Source organism: Canis lupus, chromosome 11 (genome assembly GCF_011100685.1).
Source record: "Canis lupus familiaris isolate Mischka breed German Shepherd chromosome 11, alternate assembly UU_Cfam_GSD_1.0, whole genome shotgun sequence".
NCBI lineage: Eukaryota > Metazoa > Chordata > Mammalia > Carnivora > Canidae > Canis > Canis lupus.
In genome coordinates this window covers 22,205,950-22,233,311 of record NC_049232.1, presented here as the reverse complement: position 1 = coordinate 22,233,311, position 27,362 = coordinate 22,205,950, and the positions used below count along the sequence as shown (strand labels likewise).

At 45.7% G+C, this 27,362-nt stretch overlaps 1 protein-coding gene across 3 annotated transcripts; it reads left to right on the top strand.

Moving 5' to 3' along the window:
* VDAC1 (voltage dependent anion channel 1) lies at positions 1-27,017 on the top strand. 3 transcript variants are annotated; one of them, XM_038552160.1, is made up of 9 exons: positions 1-21; positions 11,894-11,966; positions 12,485-12,534; positions 13,819-13,971; positions 14,064-14,116; positions 18,059-18,286; positions 23,257-23,407; positions 25,046-25,103; positions 26,074-27,017. In XM_038552160.1, the coding sequence occupies exons 2-9, from the start codon at positions 11,900-11,902 to the stop codon at positions 26,163-26,165; spliced, it is 852 nt and encodes a 283-aa protein (XP_038408088.1). In that variant the 5' UTR covers positions 1-21; positions 11,894-11,899; the 3' UTR covers positions 26,166-27,017. The 3 variants fall into 3 exon arrangements, with proteins under 3 accessions (XP_038408088.1, XP_038408086.1, XP_038408087.1); XM_038552158.1 differs by lacking the exon at positions 1-21 and adding an exon at positions 546-645; XM_038552159.1 differs by lacking the exon at positions 1-21 and adding an exon at positions 576-600.
* The last annotated feature ends 345 nt before the right edge of the window (positions 27,018-27,362 follow it).

Genomic DNA, 27,362 nt, shown 5'->3' with positions numbered 1-27,362 from the left:
CGAGGCTCTGCGCAATTCTGGGTGACGGAGGCCGCCGGCTCGGGCGGGGCGGGGGCTCCCCGGGGGCCCGGGCTGGCTCCCGCCTCCCGTCTGCGCTCTCGGGCTCCCAGCGGGGGACGTTCTGCCGAAGCGCGGTTTGCTGTTTTCACTTCGCAAAAGCTCCGAAAATGGCCACTGGCAGTCTCGCTCCCGGGGAAAGTGCCTGCTACTCTGGAGCGCAAAAGCTCGGCGCACCCGGGTTGCTCGGCGCTTGGCCCTCGGCCGCCGCGGCCGGCACGCGTGTCCCCGCGCACGCACCCCTCGCGCGCCGCCTCGTCCCGCGCCGGGGCCCTCGCCGCCCCCCTCCGCGCGCCCGCACTCGCCCGGGGCACCGCGTCGGGGCAGGCGCCGAGGGCGCGCGGAGGGGGCGGCGGGCGCGGGCGCGGGCGCGGGCGCGGGGACCGGGCCCCGGCCTGGGCGGTGTCCGGGGCGGGCCCAGGGGCGGGGCTCGCGTGCCCGGGTGCGCAGGGTCGGGGCGGGTCCGCGCCGCCGCCGTCCGCGCCGCCCCGCCCCGCCCTCGGCCCGGCCGTGCGCTCGGTTCCTCGCGCAGCAGCCTCCGCGGTAGGTGCCGCCGAGCCCGCCGCCGAGCCCGCCGCCGCCCGCGAGGTAGGCACCTCGGCCGGGGACCCGCGCCCCGCAGGCGCCCGGGGGGGCGGGCCGGGCCGCGGGAGCTGAGCGGGAGGCGGTGGAGGGAGGAGCCGCGCGGACGGGGGGCCGAGGGCCGGGCCGGGCCGGGCCGGGCGGCGCGGGGGAGCGGAGCGGGGCGGGAGCGGGGCGGGAGCGGGGCGGGAGCGGGGCGCCCCGCGAGGGCCTGGGCGGGCAGCGGCGGGCGCAGCAGGCCTCGGCGGGCGGCCCGGGCGGGGAGCGGGCGGCCGGACGCCCCGGGGCGCCTGCGGCTGGGGCTCGAGCCTGCGGGGACCGCGGGGACCGCGGGCGGAAGGGCACGGGCCGCGCGTGAGGGCCCGGCCGGCTGCAGGTCTCGGTGACCTTTGCCGGCGGCGCCCTCTGGACCTGGGTCCCGCCCTCGCGGCCCGGCGGGGGACCGCCCGCCACCCACGCTCGCCGGGCTCGGCCCACGGACCGGCGCGGGCCATGCGGTGGCCGCGGGGATGAGCCGCTGTGATGACCGAGGCCCAGCCCGGCCCCGGCCCCGGCCCCGGCCCCCGCACCGGCCCCCGGCCCCCGGCCCCGCACGCCCTGCCCGGCCCGTGGGTGCACGCCCAGGGACGCTGGCGCCCGGCCTTGTCCGCGGGTCCTAGGCCTCTAGGGCCCGGGCGGGGGGCTAGGCCTTGGGAAGGGAGGCCCGGCGGGAGCGGGATGTGGCCTCCTTGGCCTCTGGAGCGCCTCCCGGTTTGTTTGCTCGTTCATTCACGGAGCGCGGCGGCGCCTTCACGAAACTGGCTCGGAGCCCTTGGATTTCCGGACTTGCAATCCCAGTGACTTGTCCAAGGTCACACTCAGCAGGCCTGAGTGCTCTCATCTGTAGAATAGGAGCAGTTACAGCTCTCCCTCGTTGGGTTTTTGGGAAGAATAAAATGAGTTGGTCAACACGAAGCCTTCAGGGGAAAGCTGGACAGCCTTGAGGCTTTTTGGGAGGATTTAGCCCATCCTCTGCAGACCATTTTACTCCACGTGGTGTTCTGGAAAGGGTTCAATAAACAGCCAGCTGCTGTTATTTTAAACATTATTACTAAGCACTTGTATACTGGGCACTGAGTAATTTTCAGGATAATTCATGAAAAATCCTTATAGAAGTTTATAGACAGACAAGGTCAGGCTGAAGCAGGAAGTTGCCTTTGGGTGCAGAGCTGAGGGAAGCCTAGCCTTGTTTGACCCATTCCCTTGACCAGCCTCACCTCTCTGGAGGAGATAGAGAATGGATCCCTCCTTTTCTGCATTCACTGTTGGCAAGGCCAGGGCAGACTGCCCAGGGCTTGCCTTGTTTCTCCAGCCCAGCTCTGGACTGAGTTCTACAGGGTTAGGCTTAAGCCTTATGCAGCTTTGTTTTCAGCGCCTGGGGTGGTGCCACTTGACCCACATTAGGTACTTGAGAAGGGTCTGTGGGGGCAAATGCAATCTTGCTTTTTATCCAAGAAGCAACTCACCCTTACTGAGAGAAGGATAGTTTTTACGATGGCAGCATGTGGCTTAGAGTAGGTGCTCATTAAGTATTTGTGAAATTATTGAATGGGCATATGTAGTGGATGCAGGCCCAGACCAGAGTTTCTTGATCTTGGACATCCTAAGGGACACACACTCATTCACTTCCAGCAAATACCCTTGCTTAGGAGAGAGTCACAGATATTTAAAGACTCGCAGTTGAATGTACAGCCCTGGAGCACTGAGATGCAGATCTGTTTCCTTTTTTTTTTTTTTTTTTAAGATTTTTAAATTTTATTTATTCATAGAGACAGAGAGAGAGGCAGAGACACAGGCAGAGGGAGAAGCGGGCTCCCTGCAGGGAGCCCGATGTGGGATTCGATCCTGGGTCTCCAGGATCACGACCCAGGCTGTAGGCGGTGCTAAACCACTGCGCCACCGGGGCTGCCCGCAGATCTGTTTCCTAATTTGAAATCTGCTTTAAACCTATTACCTTCGTTATGTGACTTTTTCACATCCTGTGGGAAACTTGTAGAACTGGTGTTTCTGGGCCTGCAGGGTGGTGGTGGTGGGGTGACCCCAGTGAGTCGGGATTCTCCTAAGGTTTTGGGCCTGGTGCTTTTCCTCTTTCTGATGAGTGGATTGGTAAAATGCTTGACCCTGGAGATTGTCCAGAGTAAAATTCTTGACCGTGGGGAGGGGGTAGTACTGCTCTTACTTGATTACTTAGTTTTATTTCTGTATTCTATTCTGTATGCAATAGGCAAGGGCTATCTGTAGACACAAATACAGTGGCTTAGGGGGACCATATAGTGATGAGTTGACTGTGGGCTGCTGGTCCTGCTGGGCAATAGGCAGATGTGGACAGTAACCTTCAGGCTGGTGCTAAGGAGAAACGCTGGCCCTCCACTTTTGCCTGTAAGATGTTCCCAAGGGACTGAAGTTCACTTGGTCCTTGATGGAATTTCTCATGGCCTACCCTCTTTGTTGGTGATGACTTTGTTGGCATGTGTGGTTGAGAGCCAGCTCAAATCTGCAGGCAGCCCCTCAGGGTACTCAGAGGGTCTGTGCCCTTGGGCTCCCTACAGACACTTCTGGTAGCCACTGAGGAAATGTGACCAGTGGGATCCTCCACCCGGCCTGGGCACAATCCTCCTTTTCATTGCTTGCTCTTAGTGGTGTGTGGGTGGGTATCTATATGCCCTTTACCCAGAACTGTGCTAGAAGGAGTCTCGGAGAGCAGACTGAGTTCACAACACAGCTCTGACAGGAGCCCCCGGATCTAGTACAGGTCAAGTCAATGTCTTGTTCCTTAGTTTCTCCCCTGTGTGATCATCATCATCATCAAAATAGTCCTTAATTGAGGGCCTGCTCAGCACCCTCCTGGGGGCTTAACATGTGTTCTGTAACATTGAATCCACTATCCTGCAAGCCTTGGGAGAGAGGTACTATGGTTTGTTTCTTTTTCATGGGTCAGGAGGCTTGAGCACATATTTGGGATTCAGGGTTGTCTGGCTAGTTCCAGGGCTGGCAATTTTGTTTTTGTTTTTGTTTTGTTTTGCTTTTTTTGGTAGGGCTGGCAATTTTGCACTGAGGTTGCCACACCAAGGGGCCACTGGGATGAGCTAATAGATGTGAATGCATTTTGAATGGTAGGATTTGCTGTTCAGAGGGGAAGTGTTTTCTTTCCCACTAATCGGAGTGAACATGTGTATGGCTGGGCGTAGGCTAGCTGTCAGTGGATTGCAGTGGATCACAGTCCTGTGGAGTCATCCCTCTTTGTCGCAAGGACAGTGACCCTGGACATCTGTCAGGATTGAAAGGTCAGTTTTTCCTCGGGTGAGATAGGATGCATTCTAGGACCTACTGGGAGAATATTCAGCTAAACAGTCCCTCATTATGGTCAGGTAGAGAGTGGCCTTTTGATAACTTGCATTGCAAAGGTAATTATAATAAGAAATACATAAAATGTAAATCTCTAATAAAATACTATCTGGTTGTTGCATACCTCCCAGGCACTATTCACTGTATTAAGTATTTCATGTTACCCATCTAATTCAGTTCTCACAGTGATGCTGAGATAGGTACTCTTTCCCCATATTAGAACCTGAGAAAAGTGAGACTTTTCTTGCCCTGAGCCACGTATCCAGAGAGTTGTGAACTGGTACTGGAACTCAGGGCTGCTTGACTCCCAGATCTACCTGCCCAAGCACTATCTATTTTAACCCCACTGGATCAAGCCAGGCAGTAAGGCTCCAGGTAACTTGAGTCTGAGGCCACGCCGGAGCTCTGGGTGTGCATGGGACCTAAACCTCATGGGTGGGCAGGCAGGCAGGCAGGCAGGGTGTCCCCGGGTCAGTTACATTGTCTTGAGGATTCTGATGGAAGGCTGTGCTGGTGGTGGCCTACCTCCCGGGGTGTTTGAAAATAGAAGCAATGCCTAGGAAGCCGGGCTGCCCGGTGTGAGACTGTCGTGGAGTGGGAGGGAAGGACAGCTGTGCCGGAAACACAGACTTGGTACCAGAGCACACGATGTTGGTTTTGCCAGCATCCTATAGACCTAACAAGGGGCTGCCTTTTCCCTGAGAAAATGTGGGATGGGTATGTGTGTGGCAGCTTCTGATGGTGTGGGCCCAGTATGTTGGCTTTCAGAGCTGGGCTGGCCTCCTCCTGGGGAACTTGCTTTTCCTGGTCCCCAGGGTTAGGGGGAGGTGCTTTTGTTCTAATCCCTGGCTGGTCTGATGCTCCTCCTATATGCTGGCCCAGTTCTGCTCAGACAAACCACCTCTAATGCTGTTAAGAGAAACAGCAGAACCAAAGGCTTTCTTACAATTTTCCCTTTCTAAGGGAAATCCAGGACGGTGGTGATGGTGATGGAGGTGATTGCCATGTTAGTTGGGGTCCTTGCAGGAATCAGGTATGCACTTATGTGCAGTAATAATGAAGGGATCATTTGCCAAGATGTGAGCAGAGTGTGGAGCACCTGACAAGTGATGTGCTCCACACCACCTCCTCCCCCTCCCCACAACTTTGGGTCCTTTGGAACCTGGATAGGGCCCCTTGGCAGGAGCCATGGCCTTGGAAGATCATCAGTGCCCACCTAATGCCCAGCAGGGAGGGAGCTTGGGGAACGAGTGCCCCAGCCTCACTCTTCCATCTTTTGCTGGTGTCTCCTATTGGCCAAGAAAGACACTATTGTTAGCTCCATTTTATGGAGCAAAATGAGGCACTGAGAATATAAGTTCATCAGAGGTTTGTCCAAAATTATACAGCTAGTAAAGGCTGGTGCCAGTAGAACCTCTGCCAGACTCATAGTTCCTTCTAGTAGTCACTGTATCCTGCTGCCTGGGCACCCGGATAGGCTGGGAAATGCTGTAGCAGGGTGGCTCCTGGTGTTTAGGTCCTAGCTCTGTTGTACCCTTGCCCTTGAAGATAGTGTCTGTCAACCCATTGGCTGTAATGTTGCTCAGAAGACTTATCCTGACTAAGCCTCGAGGACTTAAGGCTACCCTGCTTCCTGTGTGAACCACTTCAGTGGTGGTTAGCTCTCTGAGGGTACCAGGGCTCCTGTGTCTGGATCCTTCTGCCTCTGCAGAGAAAAGTGCTGTCCTGCCTGTTTGCTAGGCTAGGAAAGGCTGAGAGGGAGGGAAGGAGGCTTTTGAACAAGTGGCTCAGGTGATTCTCATGTACACTAAAATTAGGAAACTGTCCAACTCCTGCCTCCTGGACAGGATGTCCAGAGCTACAGGTGGTCACCTGGGAGTAGAATGTGTCCCCTATAGGCCTTGCTTGTTAACTGTGACATCTCAGTGTGGTTTGCATCTGTTGTTGGAACCAGGATAGATACTTTCCACATGGCTTTTCCTTTTGGCTCCTCTATTGCAACAGCCATTTAGAACATGACTTATTGCGTCGTGTAGGCAAACATAGCTCAATTTCAGACACGTTGGCTGGATTTTTAAATTTCCTGTCCTTAAAAAAAATTATCATTGTATCCCAACAACTTAAATAATAAAGTGGAATAAACATTGAAAATCCTATTTTTAACTCTACTACCTCCATAAACCCCCTCTTCTTTCCAGAAGCAGCTCCCAGGCAGCCACAATTTACAGATGGGCTTGTAGCATTTCAACATGCCTTTCCATCATTCACAAATGTGTGAATATACAAATGTGTTTGTAAAAGGGTTTTCCTCTAATAACATGGAATTAACACATTGTCTGTGACTTGCTTTTTTCATTTAACTACAGCAGGGCCTTGAGCAACATGGGAGTTAGAGATGCTTACCCCCAAGCAGTCGAAAATCCTTGTATAAAGATTTTATCTATTAGAGAGAGAGAGAGAGAGGGCATAAACAAGGGGGAGCAGTAGGCAGAGGGAGAGGGAGAAGCAGGCTCCCCATGTATCAGGGAGCCTGATGCAGGGGCTCAATCTCAGGACCGTGGGATCATGATCTGAGCTGAAGGCAGCCACTTAACAGACTAAGCCACTCAGGCACCTCCTTGTATAACTTTTGACCTCTCCCTCATTTAACTATGAATAGCCTATTGTTAACTTGAAGCCTTACCAATAAGATATAGTCGATTAACTTATATTTTGTATGTTGCATATATTATATATATATTCTTACAGCAAACTAAGGTAGAGAAAAAATAATTAAGAAAATCATAAGAGAAAACACATTTATAGTACTATACTGTATTTATTGAAAAAAATCCACATATAAGTAGACTTGTTCAAATCCGTGTTGTTCAAAGATAGCTGTATATCAAAGATAGCTTTCTTTGCCACAATGCATAAATCCATCCTGTTCTTTCTACCACATAGTACTCCTTAGTTTGCACGTACTTTAATTTTTATTCATTCATGGGATGCCTGGGTGGCTCAGCAGTTGAGCATCTGCCTTTGGCTCAGGTCGTGATTCCAGGGTCCTGGGATCGAGTCCCGCATTGGGCTCCTTCTAGGGAGCCTGCTTCTCCCTCTGCCTCTCTCTCTCTCTCTGTGTGTATCTTTCATTAATAAATAAATAAAATCTTAAAAAATTTTTTTTTATTCATTCATTTCCCTGTCGATGGACATTTAAGGTACTTCCAGCTTGTGTGTTAAAAGTAATGCTGCAGTGAGCATCCTCATGTACACATCTTTAGGGTGCCTTGGGTGGGTTCCTAACAGCAGAATTGCCACGAGGTTGATATATGCCCGCTTAGACACAGGCCGGCAACTGTCTCCAGAGGGGCTGTACTGTACAAAGTACTTACACTTGGCGTGAATGGGAGTGGCCATTTTTCACACCAACAGTGGATGTTTTCACTTACAGTTTTGCCAATTTGTTTGTTGAGTGAGCCTCTCAAACACAGATATGTCATTCACTCTAAAGTGGCTCCCTGAGGCCCTTAGAATAAAGTCCATGCCTTGTTCCGAGGTCAGAAGAGGCAGTGATCACTTCCGCAGGCACGTAGTCTTGTCGGCTTGAGTTGAGCTCTCCTCAGGTCAAGGTGGGTGAAGAGGGTGCTGGTTGTGGGTCTCTCCACCCCCTGCTGCGGAGGGAGCTCTTACTGCCTGGTTTACATTGTCATTGACTTAGACCCTCTTGTTGGATACTAAGTTTCTATTTTTTTCCTCCTACTATAAAAATGCTTTCATGCTCTTTGCACATTTACTCATTAAACAGACATTTATATTGAATATCTGCTACGTGCTAGGGCTTGTCATCTTTGACACATAGCTTTTTACATATTTTGGATGAATTTAGGCGTGACAGGCTCTTGGATGCTTTGAGTTCAAGGGCGCAATTTGGGGGTAGGTGTGCATTGTGGGAGTGGTGGGGGCGCTGGGAGCAGAGCAGCCGTCACTGCTCGGCAACTGATGAGTCAAGGAAGCTATGTTCCCTCTAGGCGGAGGTTATGTAAGTGTTAGGCAGGCCATGCTGGGCGATATACTATCTCTAGGCTTTGAGCTTCCAGTAGGGCCTGGAGTTTCATTCCTCAACTGGAGTGGAGCTTGCGTAATCTGTTCAAGGTCAGCCAGGGAACGGTTGGGTAGGTAGGCTAGGCGGCAGTGGAGGGATACCAGGGACTCCTGTTGCCTGTTGTGGCTTACTTAGTCCTTGTCAAAGTTAGGTCTCCCCGGCCCAGGCCTGTCCATCCCTTGTGTCCCACATATCCTCGGGAACCATGACCCTGGGCTCTTTCTTGAAGCCTTCCCCAGGCAGACAACTAGGTTCCCGCCTTCCCCCAGGCAGCCTTCTGATTCCCATTTGTCCAGGGTCAGCTCTGTGTCAGAGTGCCCCATTTTGTGGTCAGCCTCCAGAGGATGGTCTCCTGAAGGCACATGGAGTGGATGTCACAGAGAGAGATGGTGAGCGATTTGGAGCTCACCAAATGTGGGTGGAGGTAGGGGCTAGGGCCAGAGTTCAGCCTTGGAGTCAGCACAGGCAGGATGTTAAGTGAAAAGGCAGGATACCTAGCTCTCTTCCCTCTGGTCCCGACCTGAGAAAACATGAATGGAAATCATTATTTCTACACTAAAAATTGTTTTTGCAGTGGGTGCTGAGAACTGTGTAAAAATGGGCATTTTCTGGGTGCTGTTGGCAGTTGTAAGAAAGCTGAGCTGTCTCAGGCCTTGCATGAATCCTCAGAAAATGCAGAAGGAGACTGGGCGGGGAAAGCGGAGGACTGCACCAAAAGCATAGGGGAAGCTACCTCTGCATGGCACACTGGGGCCTTTAGTGAGGGGGAGTCATCCTCTCGCCTTCCCTGGGTCCAGGAGTGGGCTTGGCTTCACTCAGATCCCGCACGTCTTCCCTGTAGCTGAGCTGGAGCTGCACAGAGAGCTTGGCCTGGTCCAGGCTCCCTCTGCGGTCCCCACTCCCTTGTCCTTCCATGGTAATCTCCTTAACGGCTGTGTACTTTAGGGCCATGTTTGCTGGCAGTGGAGTGTTTTTGGGCAGGTGGCTTTGCTTGTTGGGTTTTGGGGATTAGTAATGAGTGAGGGCATTTGGGGCACATTAAATGATGAGTGATCTGTCTTTTCACTGAGGGACAGACCAGTCCAGCTAGGAAAGCTGCCCATGTCTGGTGAGGTGGGTCCTAGAGGCAGCAGAGGGTACTTGGGAAGGCGCTGGACCCTGAGGTATGAGGGAGGGCTTAGCTGACCCAGAGACACTGGCACGGTCCTCCTTTTCCCCTCACCTGGGGCTGCATTTGTGGCAGGGGAAGGGCAGCGCTGAAGATGGATGCTCAGTCTACTAATCCCTACTAGCATTGGCTGGGGTGGAGAGTGCTGTGGGCCCTTTGCTGAGATGTGCACATTTCCTGGGGGCTGCGTTGTCTCAGCCTTGACACATGGTTGTTTCATTGCTTCTCCTGGGAGGAGCCAGGGCCATCTGTGGCTGGAGCATGTTTATTTAGGCTGGGGGTATTCTGGTGCACGGTATTCTGGTCTGCCCCTGGGGTGGATGTGTCTGTGAGGTTTGCTTAGGGTGGGAGGGGAACAGGTCAGGAGAGGGGAGTCCCCAGACTTGAAACAGCCAATCAGGACAGCCTAAAATGGATCTTTCCCAGTGTTCTTTGTAGGCTGATGCAGACGTGGACTGAGCTATCCATGGTTCTAGCCGGATCACGTGCAAGAAATAACAAGAGCAACAAAAATAGGAGAGTGTAAACAGCTCACGGGGCTGCTCCACTCCACGCTGCTCTGACACAAAAGTGGGGTGAGGCAGAATTAGCAAAGCCTTTGAAAAAAGTAAAATAGGACTTGGACCACACTTTTGTAATTTCAAAATGTGGAAGTTTATACTTGCTTATTTTACAATATACTCCCTGCTTCTGTGGGCTTCATGCAATGTGTTGGAAGTTAAGGCTTAGGTCAGCAACGCAGCTTCCAGTTGTGATACTGTCCCCCTGGGGTCACTTGAACCACTTTTCATTGGGTTCCCGTTTACCAAGGGCATGCTGTGCAGGTGTTGATTTGTGTGACTACATACATATGTGGCTTCAGATGGGGTATATGCAGATTCAGTTTGGCGATTTAGGTACACTACATATTAAAATTAAAAAAAAATTATTTATTTATTCATGACAGACACAGCTTGAGAGAGAGAGGCAGAGACACAGGCAGAGGGAGAAGCAGGCTCCTTGCAGGGAGCCTGACGTGGGACTTGATCCCGGGTCTCCAGGATGAGGTCCTGGGCCGAAGGCAGCGCTAAACCACTGAGCCACCTGGGCTGCCCTATATTTTAAAAATTAGTGGAACCATTTATGAGTTTATTGAAATTCTGCTAATTAAGGCTAATGATTCTGGAAATGAGGAAGATGCAGGCTATGGTTGCTTTCTCATGGCTCCTCCTGGGTGGAGCACACTTGTATGTGCCATCCTGGATTTGGATTTTAATTTTATGTGTGTGATACATCACAGCAAAGCCTCTCAGGGATACATTGTGGTTCTTAGGGCAAAGGACTGTTTGAATTACTTGCCTTCCTTGATCACTGAGGTATTTAATAAATGCTTGTTGACTGATTTAGTGATATGCAACAATTTCAAGTAGTATTTTGATAGTTGATTTATTTATTTATTTAAAGATTTTTTATTTATTCATGACAGACACACAGAGAGAGGCAGAGACATAGGAGAGGGAAAAACAGGCTTCCTGTGGGGAGCCTGATGCAGGACCTGATCCCAGGATCCTGGGATCATGACCTGAGCCAAAGGCAGATGCTAAGCCTCTCAGGTGCCCCTGAGAGTTGGTTTTAAAAATAAAGTACCATTACAACTCAGTAAATGTCGGGATGCCTTGGTGGCTCAGCGGTTGAGTGTCTGTCTGCCTTTGCTCAGGGCATGATCCTGGAGACCGAGGATTGAGTCCCACATCGGGCTCCCTGCATGGAGCCTGCTTCTCCCTCTGCCTGTGTCTCTGCCTCTCTCTCCATGTCTCTCATGAATAAATAAATAAATAAAATCTTTAAAAATAAAATAAAACAAATCAATAAATGTTTGTTTGAATTAATTTTTGAGGGGTGTGTGTAGTTTTATTTCCTTCCATGTGAAAGTTGCCTAATTATTCAGTTTTACTGTATTCTCTATGAGGAATACGATTCTTAAAAAATGGGTTCCCCTGAAGGGCGCCTTCTTTTCCTTCTGCTGCCCCTGCTTGTGCTCTCTCTGTGTCTGTCAAATAAATAAATAAAATCTTGAAAAAAAAAGTAGGTTCTCCTGAAATGCAAAATCTTGTGAAAAGTTACATTCGTTCTGGCACATAGTAGGTAATCTGTAAGTATTTTGTTGAATGGATGAAATCAGAACCATATGGAGAATAGGTTGGCCTGACAAGCTCTGATTTCTATTCAGTGAATTTAATGTCTTAGTAGCCGACATTTTGTAAGAAGATATGTTTCATTGGCAAGAGCCCTGCAGTTCAGTGAAGTAGCTGGCTCATGAGAATGTGTCTTTGACAATTAATTCATTCAGCAAATATTTACTGACTCCTGCTATATTCTGGGCTTGTTTTCAGTCCTGGGGATGCCAAGGAGAAGTCTAAAGGCAGGCTGATATGCTGTCAACAAAAACTCATGGATGCCAGGAGAAGCACTAGAGCACAAGACTCCCGTGCTCCTGTGCACATCTGGGAGAATAAGGAGTCTGGACCTCTGTGCTGATGATTTTTATTGGTGGTTAATTATAGCTAATAATTTTTATTGGTGGAAAACTCATTTCCCTAATTACTAATGTATTTCTCCTGGTGATTCTTTTATTGTAGCAGAAGATGGCTGTGCCTCCCACGTATGCTGATCTTGGCAAATCTGCCAGGGACGTCTTCACTAAGGGTTATGGTGAGTGTGTGAGCTCGCAGACTGGGTTGGCACGTAGGGATTTTACCCACTGCATTTTGAAAGACGTAGGTCAGGTAGCTCTTAGAACTCTCATGTCAGGAAAAAAAGACAAGCTGTCTATGGCTAGTAAAGTAATTTTGGTTTGTGCACCCGGTAGGGGCAGGCTCATGAATTGCTACAGGCAAGTGGACATTCTGGTTTCCTCTCCCACGGGTTGGAGCAGCTCTTTGTATGCCACTGCAGCAGAGTGTGATTTCTAAATGTAGCCCGTCCTTAGGCACGTGCTCGCGCTATCATGCATCTTTTCCTCACATTCTGTTGGGAGTACAGGTGAGGCTCGGGGGTGCCGTGCCTTTCGGTGTGCCACTCTTTGGTGACACCCTGAGTTCCACACGTAGGCAGGCAGCAGCGGAGACAGGCTCCCTACACACTCATGGCATTTTGAAACAACAGAAGGGAGGCAGAGATGCTACTCGAGTTATTTAACCTGTTAATAGTCATTATCTTCTTTCTTTTAGGATTTGGCTTAATAAAACTTGACTTGAAAACAAAATCTGAGAATGGACTGGTAAGTTGTCTAACCGACATGGAGTATGCCTGTTTATTGTAGATCAGTAAATAACTTCCATGTCCTGGGTGGCAGAGCCAAATGAAAGGCCCTTTTTGATTGTGGCGGTTGTGGCTGTCACATTCATTGCATCTTCTATGGGATGGGTGGTTCAGGGGAACCCTGCCTGTAGGTCCCCAATTTAGCAGCTATTAATACTCATTGTTGTTTTCCTTGTTTATTACTTTAAAACAGACCTGTTTCGGGGCACCTGGGTGACTCAGTTGGTCATGATTTCAGGGTCCTGGGATCAAGCCCTGTAGTTTGCTCCATACTCCTTCTGCCCTCCCCCACCGCCCCTTGTGTACACTCTCTTTCTATCTCAAGTAAATAAATAAAAATCTGTAATAAAAAAAATTGACGTGTTCTTTTTTTGACCTGTTTTTAATGCCACAAAATTATTTTAAAAGTCTTAGTAGTTCCTTTTATTTTTTTTAAGATTTATTTATTTTAGAGAAAGAGTGTGTACACACGTGTGTGTACAAGCGAGGGAACTGCAGAGGGAGAGGAAGAGAATCTCAGAGAATCTCAAGCAGACACCCTGCTGAGCATGGATCCTGAAGACCCAGGGCTCCATCTGAAGACCAGGGGCTTGATCTTACGACCCTGAGATCCTGGCCTGAGCTAAAACCAAGAACTGGATGCTCAACTGACTGAGTACCCAGGCCTCTTTAGCAGTCCCTTTTAGATTGTGCATGTGGTAATTGTTAGAAGGAGGAAGTTTTGGGGTTGATCTACTGCAGTGTCATCTTTAGCTCAGTGCTGGAAGTAGGATAGAAGGGGGATTGCTTTCCTGTCTAGACCAAAGCATTACCAGGGAGGAAGGAAGCTGTCTCCTGACAAAGAATTCCCCATAAGAGTCCTTTAATCAACAGATTTCTTTAGCCCCATCTGTATTTAAATACTGAATTGAATTATAGGAATAGCTTTTGTTCCCATATATATATATATTTTTTCCATATATATATATATTTTTAAGATTTTACTTATTCATGAGAGACACAGAGGCAGAGACATAGGCAGAGGGAGAAGCAGGCTCCCCTTGAGGAGCCCGATGTGGGACTCGATCCCAGGACTGAGGGATCATGCCCTGAGCTGAAGGCAGACACCCAACCACTAAGCCACCCAGGTGCCCCCTCCCCCCACCACATTCTTACATAAAGGAAAATGCATTCTGTTTAGGGTGGCATGATGTACCATGGCAGTGCTGGCATACAGGTTATGACTCTCTTTCTCCTTTTAAAGGAATTTACAAGTTCGGGTTCAGCCAACACTGAGACCACCAAAGTGACGGGCAGTCTGGAAACCAAGTACAGATGGACTGAATATGGTCTGACGTTTACAGAGAAATGGAACACTGACAACACTCTAGGCACAGAGATCACTGTGGAAGATCAGGTAATGGTCACCTGTGGAAAGACACATTTTTATTCATTGACATCTGTTGCCCTGCCTTTTGACTAAGCCTGGCAAATTTCTTTTCGGTTCAGCTTGCACGTGGACTGAAGCTGACCTTTGATTCATCCTTCTCACCAAACACAGGGTAAGAGTCTCGTGTGTTTTCTTAGCAAGGACGTTTAGCCATGTTGTGTAGTAAGGTTCTGTGCTGCCCACTGTGGTTCTCCTGGCCTTAGCTGTGGCCAGGCTTCAGGACTTGTGGTCTAGTAATGCTCTGTGTCATATGAATGAGGCTGCTGCTAATGCAAATGGCCAAGGCAATAGGGCAGCAGGCGATGTTTGGAAGCAGGGGTTAAGTGAACACTGTGCCCAGCCCCAGTTTTCAGGCTGGGAGGGCCCTCTCCTCAGCTTTCTGCTTAGGAGCAGGGAGGCTTCTAACTGAGGGTGGCTCTGGAGGCTGCTCTTTTCCTCTGTGACCCTCAGCCACAAAGCATTTAAGCTTTACAGTTATTGGGCTCATCAGGAGGCAAGATGGTGTGTTGGTTGCCTCAGCTCCTGAGTGCTTTTCAAAGTGGCTAGGAGAGGAAAACTTTCTTTTTTTCCTCCCTGCTTAGAACAGTGGGTCTCCTAAATCTGGGGGAGATTGTTTTGCATATCATTGACAGGCTCAAGGGCATATACTGAATTTCACTTTTTGGTTTTTAAACATTATAGTAAAATACACATATAAAATTAATCCTCCACAGTCTTTAAATGTACATTAAGTGGCATTATGAATTTCATCTTTTGCTGTTATATATTATTTCTTTTCTTCCCTTCTGAAAAATGTCTTTTGGAGGGAGGGTCTACTGAGTTCAGACCCTGCACTGCATGCAGGGTAACTGCAAAGAACTGGACACACAGGGCTTCTGTGTCTGGAGGTTATAGTTTTTTGTAACTTTGTTATGGATCACGTGAAGACCATTGGGCAGGAGCTGGATTTACTCTTTTTCATCTCTGCTGTAGTTTCTCCTGCAGCAGCATTGGTTTCTTGCTTGCCTACTTCCTCCTGGCACTTTGCCGTGATGAGAGAGGTTACCCAGAGAAACCCTGTGATAGCATGAGGGGCAGGAGGATATACTCACATGCTTGAATTTGCTGCCTAGGATTTTGCCTGCTGCCCTGAGATGGCACACTTTGGAATTTGTAAGGTATTTCCTATTACCTTTGGGAGGTTTGCAGAGAAGTCTCTAGGTCCTATAGTAATACACATAAGAGGAATGCTTTTTTTTTTTTTTTAAATTAACTTTTTATTTTGAAATAGTTTTATAGTTAACATACACAGAAATGCTGCACAAATAGTGTATAGATTTCCCATATATCCTCAACTTAGCTTCTCCTAATGTTAACATCTTACATGATGACTATAACATGATCATCAGAACCAGGAAATTTATGTAGCTTTCATATAGTTAACTGATCTGTTGTCCTACTAATGTCTTATTTCTGGTCCATGATCCAGTTCAGGATACTAGATCGCATTTAGTTGTCAAATCTCTTTTGTCTCCTTTAATCTGGGCATTAGTTTTTCTTTCTCTTTCGTGACCTTGACAGTGTTAAAGAGGATTGGCCAATTATTTTGTAGAATCCTTCAATTTGGATTTGTTTGATGTTTCCTCATGGTGAAACTCAGATTATGCATTTTTGACAGCCACAGAAGTGATTTTTGTGTTGTGTCTGTCTTGGTGTGTGATACTAGGGCGTATATGTCAGTATGCCTCATTACCAGTGACATTAACTTTGATCACTTGATTAAAGTGCTGCTTGTGAGGTTTCTCTATGTAGCTATTTTTCTCTTTGTAAATAAGTATCTTGGGAGATTCTTTGAGACTCTGTAAATATTCTGTTTCTTATCCTTTGACTAAGAAAGTTAGTATCCATTAGTGATTCTTGCCTGCAACAATTATGTTTGGCAAGTGGTGATTTTCTCTTCCCATCATTCCTTCTGCATTTATTAATTGGGATTCTGCTGTGAGAAAGAGTTCTTTCTTTTTCTCCATTTATTTATTTAATCAATTATTTCTTTCAGCATGGATCCATTGACATTTTTTTTAAAGATTTTATTTATTCATGAGAAACACACACACACACACACACACACACACACACACACACAGGCGCAGAGACACAGGCAGAGGGAGAAGCAGGCTCCATACAGGGAGCCCGATGTGGGACTCTATCCTGGGACTCCAGGATAACGCCCTGGACCGAAGGCAAGCGCCAAACCACCCAGGGATCCCCATGACTCCTTTTTATTTTTTATTTTATGTATTTATTTATTTTTATTTTTATTTTTAAAAATATTTTATTTATTCATTCATGATAGACAGAGAGGGAGAGAGAGGCAGAGACACAGGCAGAGGGAGAAGCAGGCTCCATGCCGGGAGCCCGATGCGGGATTCGATCCCGGGACTCCAGGATCGCGCCCTGGGCCAAAGGCAGGCACTAAACCGCTGAGCCACCCAGGGATCCCCTCCCATGACTCCTTTTTAAATAAGCATAACCACAATATGATTACATTGTAACAAATAAGTTCCTTCATACTTTTAAATCTCTAGCCTGATCAGATTTACATGATTTTATTTTTTTACAGAATCAAAAGTTACCCATGCAAAATTGCAAAAATTGGTTCATATGGCCCTTAAATCTCATTAATTTTTAGATTTTCCTCCTCTTCCTTTTCCCCACTTGCAATTTATTGAAGTTGAAACTAGGTCATTTGTCCTATAAGATTACATACAGACTGCATTTTGCTGTTTGTGTCTCTGTGGTGCCATTTAACTTGTTCCTCTGTCTCCCTCATTTACTGTGAATTGGTAAGTCTAGAGGCTTCATTGCATTTAGGTTCCACTGGTGGGGGGGGGGGGGTTGTAGAATATAAATGGTGCTGTATGCTTCTATGATTTGGACGTAGAAGGCCCAATTTGTTCTTTGTGTGTTAGTGTTATTCACAATTCATTAGAGGTCACAAACTGGTGATAATTCTACTTTAATCATTCATTCTTCAGGTATTAGCTAGAATATTGCAATAAAAAGAAACTTCTGATTAACTATTGGTTACTTTAAGATAGAGTTAGTGTAGGAAAGGTGGATTAAATGTTTGCCTCCTTTTTAATTTATTGTTTCAAAGTAACATATTGCTTTTCTAGTCTCTGAAGATGACTTAGGTATGTGTTTTAAGTGTATGAATGAATTCATAGATTTGAACATACTTGTTACATTTCAATCCATTGCTGGTATTGTTCTTAATAATGTCCTCTTGCCTCCCATGTTGACCTTTGGTAAAGGCAAGGTAATATGTTTGCAGGTGACATGACTCACCCATGTTTCCTGAATAGTAGGCACGATAGGCACTCACCTGGTCATATATGCAAAACTGGGATTAGCAGACAAGACCTGTGGACTTTTCCTGACTTGCAGGGACCTGGCCCCCATGACTGCAAGGCCTCCAGTTCATCTCAATACCCAGGTCTCTGAAATACATACTCATTGGGATCTCATGAATAATGAATTAAAAGCTATCAGTTATATTTATACTTAGAAGGATCTGGCTAGTGTTTGCTGGTTTATTTACTTACTAAGTGAGCCACAAAGTAAGAAAGTAACCATCTCCTTAAAAGTTGCCGTTGAGATTGCTGCCTTCATGACAGATACACCATATCTTTTTCATAGACTTGGAGGATAGCAAAGAAACATCTGTTTCATAATTACATGGTGGCACTCTCCCTAATAAATGCCTGTGTAAATCATTACATTAAGCATAGGGAGAGGTTAGTAAAAGACAATTACTTAGTGCTTTTTCCCCCCAAGCTTTTCCAGGCTGTGTTCTCACTTCATTATTATGGCATTTCTGCAGACTGGATTCTGGTTGGAGAGTTTGTGTTCTGCCGTTAGAGCGCAGCAGCTGCATAAGGAAGATCTGGGCCCTGACTTGGCCCTGCATCTCTGTATATAAACTGGGATTAAATTTTTTTTTTTTAAATTTCTTGGTATGCAAGGTAAGTTAGTAAGTTAGTTTGTGTTCTTAATCCAATTTCTTTTTCTTCAGGAAAAAAAATGCTAAAATCAAGACAGGGTATAAGCGGGAGCACATCAACCTGGGCTGTGACGTGGATTTTGACATTGCTGGTCCTTCCATCCGGGGTGCTTTGGTGCTGGGCTATGAGGGCTGGCTGGCTGGCTACCAGATGAATTTTGAGACTGCAAAGTCCCGAGTGACCCAGAGCAACTTTGCAGTTGGCTACAAGACCGACGAATTCCAGCTCCATACTAACGTGTAAGTGTACATGAGTGTGGTGTGTGAGTTTGTGTAGAAGAGAAATTGCTTTTCAAGCTCAATTTTTTTTTTTTTTTAAGATTTTATTTATTTATTGATGAGAGCCACAGAGAAAGGTAGAGACATAGGGAGAGGGAGAAGCAGGCTTCCTGCAGGGAACCCAATGTGGGACTTGATCCCAGGACCCCAGGATCACCACCTAAGCCGAAGGGAGATGCTTAACCACTAAGCTACCCAGGTGCCCCCAAGCTCAATTTTAAATTACTTTAATATGAGTGTATTCATTTTTTTTTTTAAGTGAGTATATTCAAATCAGATGAACCAAATGGCCTTCTGGTATTTTTCTGTTTCCCACCTGCTCATCTCCAGAAGTGGCTTAGAGTCTTTCTGTTCTAGAGATGGTCAGTGTTGTAACTGGTACACATAGAATGACTGATCAGTTACAGCAGTGGCATGATGTCTGTCCAGAGGAGTGTCCCTTCCCTGCTAGTGTCCTTTAGTGGACATTAGAGCACCTTTCAGTTTTAGTAACAAAGTGGTGGGGAAAGGTGCTGCTCTCTTTCTCTGTATGATGCCTAAGATCAGGTGGCTGTGCTTAATGAAATGCAGATCTGAGAGACAGGTTAGGGGATGATGATCTTGGTTGCATACGGTGTCTTCTCTACATGGCATAGCATGCCCATTTTATTAATGACTGGACAGTATGGTGAAGGGGCAGATTAGGTTAGAGAGCCCCTTGTAATCAAATTTGGGAGTTCAAGTGGAGTGCTGCTGATTTAGGTAAATGGAAATGCACTTTTTGTTTTTTAAAGATTTTATTCATTTGACAGAGAGAGCACAAGCAGGCGGAGGGTCAGAGGGAGAGGGAGAAGCAGGTTCCCTGCTGAACAGAGAGCCAGATGTGAGGCTTGATCCCAGGACCCTGGGATCATGACCCTGAGGTGAAGGCAGGCGCTTAACTGATTGAGCCACCTGGGCACCCTGGAAATGCACCTTTAAGTCTAAAATCACCATAGGCAGGAGGTACCTGTGGCATGAGTAGGGGACAACTTTACCAGTTTTCTTTCTTTCCACTAGAGGTCACTAAAGAAGTGACTTAAAGACAAGGAAGGGATACTAATATCTTAACATTTCCATTTATAAACTTTTTTGAGGAGTTTTTTTTTTTAAGATTTTATTTATTTATTTGAAAGAGAGAGAGAGAGACAGCAGCAGAGAGCAGGAGCTGGGGGATCAGAGGGAGAGAGAAAAGCAGACTCCCCGCTGAGCAGGGAGCCCGACATGAGGTTTGATTCCAGGACCCCAAGATCACAACCCAAGCTGAAGGCAGACACTAACCAACTGAGCCACCCAGGCACCATGAGGAATTTTTATTTATTTTAGAAGTTTTAATTTTTAAAATATTATTTATTTATTTATTCATGAGAAACACACAGAGAGAGGCAGAGACACAGGCAGAGAGAGAAGCAGGCTGCCCATGGGGAGCCTGATGCGGGACTTGGTCCCAGGACCCCAGGATCATGACTTGAGCCAAAGGCAGCTGCTCAACCACTGAGCCACCCAGGTGTCATGAGGAATTTTTATACAGTAGTTCCCCCATATTTGCCATTTCACTTTCCACAATGTCAGTTATCCATTTTCAACCACAGTCTAGAAGTAGATGATCCTCCTTCTGATGTATTGTCAAGAGATCAGTAGTAGCCTGACGCTATGTCACATGTCTTTGTCATTCACCTAAAATTTATCCCATCATGTAGGTGTTTTATCATTCACAACATCCTAAGAAGATTGTATATACTCTGAGGCGCCTGGGTGGCTCAGTTGGTTAAGCATCCAAATCTTGATTTTGGCTCAGGTCATAATCTTAGGATCATGAGATGGAGCCCCGTGTCGGGCTCCATGCTGGGCATGGAAGCTGCTTGAGATTCTCTCTGCTTCTCCCTCTGCTCCTCCTTATACCTCCCTCTCTAAAAACAAAACAAAACAAAACAAAAACCACCAACAAAAAAACCCCCCAAAACCAAAGACGGGGATATACAGCGCAATAAGATATTTTGTGAGACAGAGAGACCACATTTATAGAACTTTGAGTACAGTATATTGTTATAATTGTTCTATTTTATTCAAAAATTGTTATTGTTGCTAATCTCTTACTATGTCTAATTTATAAATTAAATTTATCATAGGTATGTATGTATAGTAGAGAAACAGTAAGTTTAGGCTTCAGTACTATCTGTGGTTTCAGACATCCATTTGCGATCTTGCAACATATCCTTTCAGATAAGGGAGGACCACTGTAATTAATATAACGGAATTAACATAATAGATATATTAATGGAGTAATTTTTGAGTTTTTTAAAACAAGAGAGTCCCATGAAAACCATAGTGAAGGATAGTCTAGGGTTTCCTAGGTTGGGGGTGGGAGTGTGTGACCACAAAGGGGTGGTATGAGATTTGGGGCGGGGGGCAGATAGAATTGTTCTGTATCCTGATTGTAGTGGTCACACAGATCTTGTACATGTGTTAAAATCCGTAGAAATATACACCAAAGGAGTACCTGGGTGGCTCAACAGGTTAAGCATCTGCCTTCAGCTCATGTCATGATCTTAGGGTCCTGGGATGGAGCCTCTCTAGGGCTCCCTGCTCAGAGGGGAGCCTGCTTCTCTCTCTCCCCTTGCCTGCTGCTCCCTCTGCTTGTGTGCTCACTCTTTCTCTGTCAAATAAATGAATAAAATCTTAAAAAAATATATACCAAAAAAGGTAAAAAAGATGGGTAAATTAAAAAAAAGTAACATACAAAAATGTCACGGGAAAAACAGTACAAGCAATAGAAAGATTTGTTAAGTTAGAATTTTTGTTTTATTTTGTTTTGTTTTTTTAACATTTTATTTATTCATGAGAGACACACAAAGAGAGGCAGAGACACCGGCAGAGGGAGATGCAGGCTCCCCACAGGGAGCCTGATGCAGGACTGGATCCTGGCACTGCAGGATCACACCCTGAGCCGAAGGCAGATGCTCAAAACACTGAGCTACCCGAAGTTAGAATTTTGACTGAAATGGAAAGACCTTCTTTGGTTTGGAATTGGAAATTGGCATCAGTTCTAGGAATAACAATGACTGTTAGCTGTTTTCCCCACATACCTGAGCCTCACATACCTGATTTTTAATAAGTGGACATGGTTTATTTTTAGCTGGCGTGGAAACAGCTGACACAGCTAATCTGGGTTGCTCTGGTGCTTGTGGAGGCCCCAATGTGTAATAGACGCTCTTTGTGCTTTTTTTTTTTTTTCTTTGTGCTTTATATAGATGAATTGGAACAATGAATTCCCTCCGTTTAGGGTTTTGAGAGCTCAGTACAGGAAGATGGCCGTGTTGCTGGTTTTAGAGTTTATTGAAAAAACAAGTTTTTTAGACAAACATGTGAGGCCCCCAAATTTTCCCATTTTAGTTATACTAAAGTCACTTATAAATCTGTTATTTGTGACAAGCTGCTGTTTTGTAGCATACTCAGTTTTTCTGAAGAAGTTAGGATTCCGTGTGAATTGGGGTTGCCTGGGCTCAACCTGTACTTTCTGGAAGCACAACGTCTATGTGGTTGAATTCCAGGGGAACATTTCAGCATTTAGAATGTATTTATGAGCATCTACTTCAGGGAGAGTGTATTGGTGAGGAGTAGAATTTGCAATGAATCAGTAACTATTTGTCCTTGGATTAGTGAGTGACTTCTAAGCTCTTTGCTGAATTCCAAAGCACATGGGCTTTGCCTTTACTAGTTTTCCTTTCCTTTCCTTTCCTTTCCTTTCCTTTCCTTTCCTTTCCTTTCCTTTCCTTTCCTTTCCTTTCCTTTCCTTTCCGTTTCCTTCCTTTTTCCTTTCCTTTTTCCTTTCCTTTTTCCTTTCCTTTTTCCTTTCCTTTTTCCTTTCCTTTTTCCTTTCCTTTCCTTTCCTTCTTTAAGATTTTATTTATTTATTCATGAGAGACACACACACAGAGAGAGAGAGAGGCAGAGACACAAGCAGGCTCCATGCAGGGAGCCCGACACGGGACTTGATCCCAGGTCTCCAGGATCACACCCCAGGCCGAAGGCAGCGCTAAACCGCTGAGCCACTGGGGCTGCCCTCTTTACCAGTTTCTGATGACGTTTCTACTTGAAACACCCAAGACGATGAGGCACAACTCTGAGATTGTTTCATGTTAAAAATATAAGGAGGGGAGGGGGATATCTTCAGAGGCTGGAGTCAATATGGGGTGTTTGGAAGAGAGGAAGGAGTTTGTCCCAGTTGGGTTTCATTCCATTTTTGAAAGCTAGAAACATTTTGTAAGCACCAAGTAGCTCCCTTTCATCCATCAGAACTGTAGAGATAGTGCGGTTTGCGCTAAGAGTTTTGCATAAGTAGAGGAGTTTGAGTTTCAGGTTAAGCTCTTTTGTAATTGCTGGTCCTCTGAGGGACCGGGTCACTTTTGGCTGTGTCTACACAGCAGTGGCTGCAGCTGGTGGTGCTAAGGGCTGTAACTTGCCATCTGAAGAATACTAGAGGCCCAGTCTTTCTTACCATTTCTGGCTGTGTTCTCTTCTCAATTGCTTCTGCTTCCTTACCATTGTTATTTATAGTCACTTTTATAAAAGTAATAACATCAGCAGCAGCAAAAAAGAAAAATTTCCCAGAATCCCAATGTCTTACTTGCTGGTTTTATTTAAAGAATATTTTGGAAGCAAACCTCCAAAGTTCCATGCATCCTGAGCTTCCTGCCCTTTGGTGTTCCTAGTGATGGTTCAAATAGCCTTTCCCTTCCTTTGAACCTTCCCAATGCTGGTGTCTGTTCTATTCCTGTCAGGCTTTTCCCTAATTTGGTACCTGCTTTGTGTCAGCTTTGGTCCATTTATAGCATCCCTGCCCTCTGTTAGACTTGGACAGCTGTGCCTGGTTCTAGCCAGTCTTTGGGCATCTGTGCTATGCTTGTTTGCAGAAATGATGGGACAGAGTTTGGTGGCTCCATTTATCAGAAGGTGAACAAGAAGTTAGAGACCGCTGTCAATCTGGCCTGGACAGCAGGAAATAGTAACACTCGCTTTGGAATAGCGGCCAAGTATCAGATTGACCCCGATGCCTGCTTCTCGGTGAGTACCTGTGGAATCATGCATTGCCCAGGCTCCACCTGAAGGTTGGGTTGCAATCACTCTGGAGGGCTGGGATTCTGTGCTTGGGCTAGAAATTTTCTCCCTGTGGAAAGAGTTTGAAATGAGGAAAGTGATAACAGTAATAGCACTCACTGTGCATGCCAGGCACTGTGTGCAGCCCATTATAGGTGGGTTACTGTGTTTAATTCTTACACAACCTATTTGAGATAGGTGCCTTAAAAAAAAAAAAAAATCATCCCAACCCTGTTTTCACAAATGAGGAACTGAAAATTCAGAGAGGTCAAAGGCAGATGGGGCAGACAGTCGGTAAACACTGAGGTCTGGACTTGATGGTTTGCTGGGGAGCCTCTTCGTCTAATCAGCCCTTATTCCACCTGCAGACTGTAAAGGGGTTACCTTGAACCTTAAGGTTTTAAATGTTCATTTTCCTTCTCATTTTTCATTCTCTTGCCCTGCTTCTGTATTGGATATTAAGAAACCAGACCCTGGCATTTAGCAATTGCTGTATGGTTTTTGCATTAAATCCTGTTCAGCTCATCTCTTTTGTCACAGGGCATTACTAGCTGCATCCTTTTTGGAGTGGAATGAGGAAATCTCATGTTACGGGATGGTGCTTGTGTAATTTACAAACAGCCCATTTGAAGTCTGAAATGGAAACTGAATCTGGCTCCCTGAGTGTTAAGTGCCTTAGGAAAAGGGGCCTTAGTAATTAGATGGTATAAGCAAAAACGAACAGCCAGATGGGACACTCACTCACTCACTACTGGGAGATCTTCCTTCCCCCTGCTTTGTTCTTTCTCATGGGGGTTGTCAGGTTGAAAACATGTACCTTGGCAGCCTCAGCTTTTTCCAGGACTTGGTGTTCTCATGACTTGAGATTGCTGTGCTTCCTGACCTCTCTTTATTTCACCAGAAAGGGGCCAGGGAGAGGCCCTACAACTCAGGCAGAAGAGTGAGGGCAAAATTATTATTGACTCAACTGCTTTATTGAATTAATTATTAATCAGCATTCACTAAGTGCTGAAATTTAAGTGACTGGCAAAGTCATTCTTTTGCTCCAGCATACATTTTAAATTCAGGCATGGCAGTGCCAAACCTTCTTCATGTCCATTTGATTTTTGCTTGCTTTTTTCATGAAGGGAAAATTCTAACAATGCTATGCCTTAAAAAACAAACAAACAAAAAACCCCCTCAAAACCCCATCTGGCATTTGCTGTTTTCCCTTATCCTAATTAAATAGATCTTGAAGAAGTCTTCCATATAAGAAAGATTTCTATTTCTCTGGCCACAAATGAAAGTGTCTTCACCTGTTACAAATTCAGACCTACTCAGTATAAATGAAATTGGGCATTCATACCTTCAGGAATCAAATTTAAATAATAACTTCCTTTTAATTGATAGTTGTGTTGACTCTTTGAGTTTCTTTTCTGAGACTTAGCTCTCAGATTTTATATATTTCATGTTGACTTGAATGAATCCCATAAAAAAAGTTGTCATAAAGATAGAGAATTTGATCCTGAAGTCCAGAGTTGGTTGTTACAAAGCTTTTACTCATTTTGGAGAAGGAAACATAAAGTACTTAACGGTTTCACTGTGTCTTATCTTTTCCTTGACTAGGCTAAAGTGAACAACTCCAGCCTGATAGGTTTAGGATACACTCAGACCCTAAAGCCAGGTATGTGTTGCTTGTGAAAATGAGTGAGATTAATTATTTACTTTAAAGAAAATTAGGGTGCTGGTTTGCTGCTTTATGTTACTGCTTATATAATGCCTGTCTTGTAAATTTTAAATGAGTGTATATAAGGTTTTTATAATGAAATGTTTATAAAAGGTTATAGAGTCATTATAAGACATTTGGAAACTAGAAGTAGTAAATAGGAGAAAAAAGGTCAAGGCTAACGTACATTATACTTTTGGTTATTTTATTCCATCTGTTTTTCCAGTGTATTCATCATGCTCGATACTTATTTCCAGCAGGTTCTTAAAATTAGCACATAGATCATCCTTATTGTATAACTTGTGCAGGTTTCCTTTGCACGATTGGCTAGACCAGTCCCTTGTGTATTAGAACTACAGGAGATGGTACCACCTTGGGGTTAGTTTCATCATGTTGGGTCTTTGAACTCTAGAAATCTAAGATTATCTGATGGCAAAATCAAGCTATTGTAGGGAAAATACCAATTAGTTGTGTGCGTGTGTGTGTGTGTTTGTGTGTACACTGAGTGTGAGGCCTTGGAGTCTGATTCATGGTTGGGTTTCATTTCAAGGTATTTTTGCTGAAGAAGTTTACTGCATGGTGCCAGTGGTAGAGAGGTTATTGTAGCAGGGGGCGATGAGAGGACAAAAGAAAGTGGACTCCCTAAAGTGGGTTTGGGTGGGCTGTGGAATAATAATTGGTGTTTTATAAGCTCCTTCTAGGCTATCAATTAATTAGTCAGATGGTGTTCAGTAACAGGGATTGATGGGCCATGTGGTTTGGCCTTGCTGATCACACACAGCCAAAGCAGGTTCTGAAATTGCTGTGGTCTTGCCAGTGTGCTTTGGCATGCCTCCATGTGTTAACCTGTCTTCTATGTGTTGATATTTCTTATATTTTCTCTCCTCCATTCCTCCCTCTTTCCTCTCCCCGATTCTTCCCCCTGCAGGTATCAAACTGACGCTATCGGCTCTGCTGGATGGCAAGAATGTCAATGCTGGCGGCCACAAGCTTGGTCTAGGACTGGAGTTTCAGGCGTAAATGGATACTGTACAATCATTTAATTTTAAACTATTTTGAGCATAGCTACCTTCAGAATTTAGTGTACCTTTTAATGTTGTATGTCTGGGATGCAAGTATTGCTAAATATCATGTTAGACCTCCAGGTTAAAGATGATTGAGCTTTAAAGTGTTACCCTTTCAGAGGTACAGAAGAAACCCAATTCCATGAAAAGTCCTTTCAGCTGTAGACTTGGGGGGACCTTGGTGGCCCCTCTAGAGAGTTCAGGTTTCTTTTTTATCTAGAAATGGCTGCAAGTGGAAGCTGATAATTTGTAGGCACTTTGTTAATTGATATTGAGTCAATGAATGAAATGATGAATTCTTGAGAATTGAACTTTGGTTTCCTACCCGAATGAAGGAGAGGCTCATTGATGGTGTGTACAAACTCATTGAAAGAGATTTTTTTTAGACAGATTTTCATGACCTGTTTCCACCCACTCCATCACCTCTTTTACACCAAAAGTAGTCTGCAGGGCGTGATAGCTGTTTCTTTTGTGCCATTTTGGGGTGGAGAAGGTGGATGTGATTAAGCCAATAATTCAGGACTTAATTCCCTCTCATGTTGTGGTTTTCTACCCTTGCACCAGAGTATGAAATAGCTTCTAAGAGTCCCAGCTCTAAGCTGGGAAGAGTCTCTGTGACTGTAATCACGTTGTGACAACACTCGGAATAAAAATTGGACTTGTTATATTCTCACTACTCAGTTTATTTTTTAGCAGTTTAATGGGTACATTTTAGAGTCTTCCATTTTGTGTGGAATTAGATCATCCCCTTCAAATGCTGTAATTAACATCACTTAAAGTAAAACTTGAATAAAATATTGAAACCTCATTCTTCTGTTGTCTTTATTAATAAAGGGGTAAATGGGGCATTTGTTTGACATTTGTGTTTGCTTGCACTGTGTGTGTGTGAGAGAGATTTTTAGTTTTCTGTTGTTGCATAACACATTAGCCAAATTTAGTTGCTTAAAACAACACTCAATTATTTATTTCACAGGCTTGTAGGTCAGAAGTCTAGCACAGTATGGCTGGGTTCTCTGTTAAGATTCTCACTATCCTGAAATTAGGATGTCTGCCAGGCTGTGTTCTCGTCTGGAGACAAGAGCCCTCTTCCAAGCTCATGTGGTTGTGGCAGGATTCAACTCTTTTAGGGTATAGGATAACGATCCCTATTTCC